This window comes from Nuphar pumila, chromosome 6, assembly GCF_984573655.1.
Source record: "Nuphar pumila chromosome 6, dmNupPumi1.hap1.1, whole genome shotgun sequence".
NCBI classification, from domain to species: Eukaryota; Viridiplantae; Streptophyta; class Magnoliopsida; order Nymphaeales; family Nymphaeaceae; genus Nuphar; species Nuphar pumila.
Genome location: NC_143254.1, coordinates 90409143 through 90415537, shown reverse-complemented (window position 1 = coordinate 90415537; position 6395 = coordinate 90409143). Strand labels below are relative to the sequence as shown.

General features: G+C 41.4%; 1 protein-coding gene across 1 annotated transcript; it reads right to left on the bottom strand.

The window, feature by feature from the left end:
- Window positions 1-856: 856 nt before the first annotated feature.
- LOC149835115 (uncharacterized) lies at window positions 857-4398 on the bottom strand. Its single transcript, XM_090010411.1, has one exon. It carries the CDS (start codon window positions 3810-3812, stop codon window positions 897-899), a length of 2916 nt encoding a protein of 971 aa, XP_089866537.1. The 5' UTR covers window positions 3813-4398; the 3' UTR covers window positions 857-896.
- Window positions 4399-6395: the final 1997 nt, after the last annotated feature.

Sequence of the window (6395 nt, the reverse complement as noted above, 5' to 3'; positions counted from 1 at the left end):
TATAGCCAATACCGATATTTGTGACTATGATTCAAATTAGCCTCAGACAAGTGATACCATAGATGATTTTCACATTGCTAAGAATACAATACTGATCAGCTCTTATCATTGTTTATGAAGGTTACTGAATGGAAACAGGATTATGGTCCAAGGAAAATAAACCGCAAGTGTCAATTTGACATGCAGATTACTAGAGCTACCTGCCATGAGAACAAAGGAACACCAGGTATAAATTACATAAGCATTTCATTCAGAATAGCGATGAGTTGGGCATACATCATTATCTAGCAATCAGCCCATAATATTGTTTATAATGGATTGGAAATAGGAACTATAGTTGAATAAAAAAGAGAGATAGATGGAAAGTTTCAACTGCTATTTAGATTAAGAGCGCTGCTTCCTGATGGAACATAGAAACACCAGTTGTTTAAGAATAACCAATAGAAACTAACTCGGGTTTTTTTATAAGAGAACATTCCTTTGTTCATCCACTAAATTTTGCTTATACAAACCATATTAGACAGCAGGGATCCCAATGGTGTACCGAGTGATACATGTTTCTAACATGAAATCTACATGAACCAAAAAAGAGAATATATAAAAACAACAAGAATAAATAAATTTACCCACAACCAACAAATCATGCACCACTCATTCCTTGATTAGTCAACTCGAGCACCACTGCCTTGAGGAATTTCATTCCCATGAAGATGCAAAAGAACATAACCAACAGCAAAGCCACTTCATCTCTGTTGCCTCTGAATCACACGGCCAATCACTCCAAAAAAAAACAATGTGGTCATTGAGGGTGTCCAGATGCTTACATGTGTGTGGAAGCAAAGAACCTAGAAAGCCCTTTAAGCATGAAGAAAGCACACAAATCATGATAAAACACTTCAGCTTTCTCCAGACTCGGGGATGGTAGATAATCCATCAGTTACAACAAAAGATGGATTAAGAAACTTGGATACAAATGCCCACATTTTATATACATCTTCAAAATTTGTCAAGAAGCCAAGGGAGGCGGTAACAACCTCCACTCTGACCATGGGTTTTTTCATGTCATGACGGTCATTTGAAATAGGCCTGCAAAAGGAAATGTTCTCAGCATGAAGCTCCCGATGAAGCTGTTTCTGGTTCTCCGTAATCTGAATATGACTAAGGAATCCGATACCAAGGGATATACCATTTTTCTCTGCCAGCTTTTGAACAACTTCTGGATTGATTATATTTCTGCTTCTGTCACTTATATTAAATGCCACAGCTGCACCCCTTTCATACTTGATCTTGGGTCCATAAATATGAACTAATGGCGCTTCAGTTCCACCATCTGAACCTTGCAATCGCAGTTGCAGCAATGAGGTCACAAGCCAATTGATCAGATAACGTAATCTAAGAGTAGTTTTGTTCAGACCCAACATGTTAATATGATCAAGATGCTTGCATATAATCTCTGGTTCTCTTCGGGCCCACTCATGTGCTTCTCCATCACTGATAGCATCATCATCACCTATTGTGGTTGCAGATACCTCCCCGCCTTCCGAGTGGCTCAAACGCTCCTTATGGTTATCTTCCATGGTAAAGGAAACCCTCCTTCCCATGCTGACCACTCTTTCTGTCTCTTCCACACCAAAAAATCTACCCCCAGCAAACCTGCTCCCTTCTCTCCGGTCTAACAATCTAAACCCTCCTTCTGTTTCCCTCCTTATAGCACTTTCTTTAGCCTCCACCCCTTCCAGACATATCTCAATAGCCGAACTATTGTCATGGTCATTATTGTCATTATCACATGCTGACCACTTGGCTGAATGGACCAATCCATCTCTATTGCAGGTCACTTCCTCTGTGATTTCATTTGATGAAATACTTGTTTCTGCACCATCTTGCTCCTCTTCAATGTCTTCATGTATCACTTTAACACGATCGTGATCCTCAGAGAAAGACACCTCAGTATGAGCACCATGGGCATCCGACTCAGAAGCTTTTAGGCCATCTTCTGCCACGGCATCCACCTCTGTAGATTGCTCCTCTTCAGGAACCTCCTTTACACAGTCCAATTCTTGGGAAACTGATAGGACTGCTGCATCGAATGAAAGTACATTATGTGATCTTGGGTCCAAGTGCCAGTTATCATACAGAGGGCTCTTGGATACCTTCGAATTCTGATTTGGAGAAAGGTATTTATGATTTTTTCTGCTGGAAAACCACGAGGGAGGTAATGGTGATCCCAATTTTGATCTGTTCAACTGTCCAGAGTTATCTGATCCCAATGGACTCTGACCCAGATCAATCCAAAAAGAGTTGTCTGAGGACTCGTCCTCGCTGAATACAGGGCTCTTCATAACCTCTCCAATCGAAGCACTCTCTTCTGTCTCTTCAAAGATGGTACTCGCCCCATCCCTGTCAGAGCTGTTATCATGTTCCATCTCCGGCTCAAAAGTGTCTCTAACCTGTGCAGACGTGAATGCGCCTGAAAATGCAGGCAAGTGCATTCCTTCAACATTTTCAGATGTTACTTCTTCATTTCCTTCGATATTGTCGTCTTCTGTTCCATCCAAACCATCCATTGAATCACTCAGATATTGTGGATAAACAGGGATGATCCTCACCATCCCACTCCCCGTGGTTCCGTACTGATTCTGCAAGGTGCCCATGACTGATTTTTTAATGAGGAGGCATCCAAAACCTGTGGGATCTGATCCAAACACCCGGTAAAATGAAGTGATAATAAAATCCGGGCGGAAAAGCGACAGACCTAGCGAATCCATGTCTTTGGGACCCAGAGATCCAGCGTCGAGCAGAACATGCCAATTGTTCTGCTGTGCCAACGCCATCCATTGATATGAGTACTTAGCACCAGTGACTCTCGACTGCACAGGAAACACAAACAGCCCGACAGCCGAATCCTTCTTTCTCTTTTTCTTACCAGCAGAAATTTGCTTCCTAAGCTCTGAAGAACAGAGTCTCAGGGTCGGCCATTTGAACCAAGCACTGTAAACTTTCGCGCCCTTCTCTCTCGCACTCTGAGCCATCCAATTCACAGACTGACTCTCATAATCAAACATGGTGAGGAGTTTTTTGTTTGATTGGAATGGGTAAGACTCTGCTAGCAACTTAAAAGCTGATCCCCTACTAACAGTAAAGACCAAGCCATACTCATTCTCAGGTATGTTCAGGTAGTCCATGATCCTAATCTTTATATCATGTTCACAGGTACCCATCTCAGCACCACCATAGAGTGCATGGTTACTGAGATTGGCAGTAATCTCAGACAAACTAAATGCACAAGACTCCCAAAACTGCAACTGTTGGATGTAAGAGAAAAGCCCAAAACCACAGTAATCCAAACATACCTTGGCAGCCATCTCTAAGAGATGCCCATACTCATCAGATCTAAGATGGTCAATCTTTTCTGAGGTTTGGAACTTTGGGTACATAGTGAGGAACTTGTTGAAGGCCTGATTGAGATCAGGGATGGACGCCTCACTGACATATATCCTGTCAGCAGCAAGGGCAGTTGCCCTAAGGAAATCCCTCTGGGCGTGGAGCCTGGCCAGTGACCTCGACCTGCCAAAGCTTCCCTCCTGGTCATTGACAAAGCCCTCAGAATCAATATCCTGGGACTTGGCCAGTGACCCATCTTCAGATGCCTCCTCCAGAGCCTCCCTGAGCTTGCTCTCTTGCAACTGCCTCAGGATTGAGGGCCTCCTCTTCCCTTCCTCTGTCAAACCAGATCCATCTTTCTTCCTGCTCTTCTTGTCCAGGATAAGGGCAGCACAGTGAGATATGGACTTCCATAGTGGGAGATGCATAAATGCTACCCTCAGAAAATGCACAACCGAGATACCCAAATCAAATAGTCAGCCCATTCAAAAACACAAAGGTGACAGAAAATTCAAAACCAAAATATCAAGCGTTCAAATCCCTTGCTTTGTAATCATATGAACAACAAAAAACTGAGGGATAGAAAGAGAGAGGAGGGAAAGAGATTCCATCCACTTTTTACACGTTCAAACCCTAGATTCAATCCACCAAAAGATCAAAGGGGATGCAGGTGTTCCACCAGAAGCAAAAGCTAGACCGTTCCAATTTTAAGAATACAAACTACCCACAAAAACGAAACCTAATCTTTCAAGAAAACCCAACCCCAAACTCTCACCCACCAAACACCTCAGGAATGCAGGAACCCGATATGGGGAAGATCGAAACCCAAAAACCACACGTACCCAATTGGGGAGATCTCTCGATTCATAAAAAGAACCAAACCCCAAATCATTAACCTTAAAAAAAGTGGGATATCGTGAAGAAAACCCTGAAGAAAATGAAAGGAAGAGGGGGGGGGAACCCTTTTTCTTCCGGGTTTTTCTACTTGTGATTGCTCTTCAGTCAGACCACCACCAACCCCATTCTGCAATTTAATAAAACACCCCACAATCCCCCAGCATTTACAGTCCCACGGTCAATCTATACATGCCCTGCTCCTACCCTTCCAAAGACAACACCCCCCGCCCCCCCACACACACACATTAGCCTTTTAAATTTACCCCATTGGTTAAAAATCATACACAAAAACTTTAAAAAAAAATCACACTCATTGACTTGACAACACCGCTACTTTGTTTTTTTTTTCAGATTTTAAGTAGCATTTTTAAATAAAAAAATTTGGGTGCCTTGGTGCCTCTGTCACGTTTTCTTCCCTGTTAGAGAAGTCAATGACAGTCTTCAGTCTTTGAAAAGGTATTTCCTGTCCCAATTGTACTACAGCCATTCCTCTCTGGGTCTCTCTCTCTCATATATATATATAGAGATAGATGCTGAAGAAAATTTGGCTAGCATGTTTTTAATAAAGATGGTAAAGTTCCAATGTGAAGATATGCATTTCCATTATGGGCCCATTTGTCTGGGTTTTGCTTCGTACTGTTACGGGTATATTGACATTTATTTGCTAATGATAACCACAGATCAGTACCCTAGATATATTAATTTCAAGTAGAGACAGCTAGAGCCTAGAGCCATGCTTTTAACTTTACTGAAATCCGTGATGCCGTCCTGTTTTTACCCCTGTTTCGTACCTTTGGATATCAATTTGTGTCTTCTGAGATGATAAGTTTTAGTCAATCAATTATTAAGTAATAATTTTGTTTGCTTTGGCAACCTTGAGCACGCTGTGGCTGGTGATCAACATTGTTAAATTAATGGCAACCGGGTAGAAGTCTTCTGTATCCTTTGCTTATGTGAAGAATATCCATTATGTCCCATAATTTGGGTCAAAAGAGAAATATATGTGTGAAAATTAACTTTTTAATATTATGGAAGGTGATTGTTATAATGTAGATATTGCAGTTATAGCCTTTTCTTTTTCTTTCCAAGTATGTTTCTACATGAAACACTTCTGTGGTTATAGGTCCAAAGCATCCTTTTTCAAGGTATAAGTCCATCAAAGATATGCATGAGCACCATGCTGGCACAATCAGTCAATCTTTATTGTGAACTGCTTGTCATGGACCAGTTATGCACCTTGAGCTTTAATTAAGGCTCAATCTATTGCCCAATTACATACTCAATTGAACCTTATCACTAAGACTCTTTTTTAGTACATTTACTTCATAGACTTGATGATCAGGTGTAGTGGCATATTGCATTTGTGCAATGTGATTGCACCTGAACCTGCCGTATCAGAATTCGAATACGGGATGTTTGGGAGACGCGCCCGAGTAGGCTGCCAGAATCAATTCTAAAGCCTATACCAAAGCTTAGATTTGACCAAGCCTAGTTTGTTAGCTCATTAAACTGAGCTAGCTCATTAGGAACAATATTAACATGCATTATGAGTTCTAAACCTTGGTGATCAAAATTTTCAATTTAAATAAGAAGGGGCATACATGTCATGTTGAATTCAACTAGGACATGGACAGGATGGCTGGAGGAGATTCTTTCAAACTTTAAATAAAATATAATGAAATCTTAGAAAAATGGGGAGAAGTTGGAATATTTGGGCAATCAAAAGAGCACCTCAACTCAAGCTGTTGGTCAAAATAGGCAGGTGCCCAAGGTTTTGCAACAACAACAACAACAACTACGCCTTCATCCCAAAACAATTGGGGTCAGCGATATGAACCAAAAAAGAAATTCATTTTGGGTCTTCCACATGAATCCTTTTCCTCCAATCATTTCTATCCAACGCCATGTCCTCGGTGAGGTTCAAAGCATTCATATCCTTTCCTATCATCTCCATCCAAGTCTTCCTAGGCCTACCCCGACCTCTTTTAACTAATATATTTTCCCATTTCTCCAACCTTCTAACTGGAGCATCATTAGGCCTTCGCCGAATATGTCCAAACCACCGTAAACGATTCTCTCGCATCTTATTTTCAATGGGTGCAACACCTACCTTC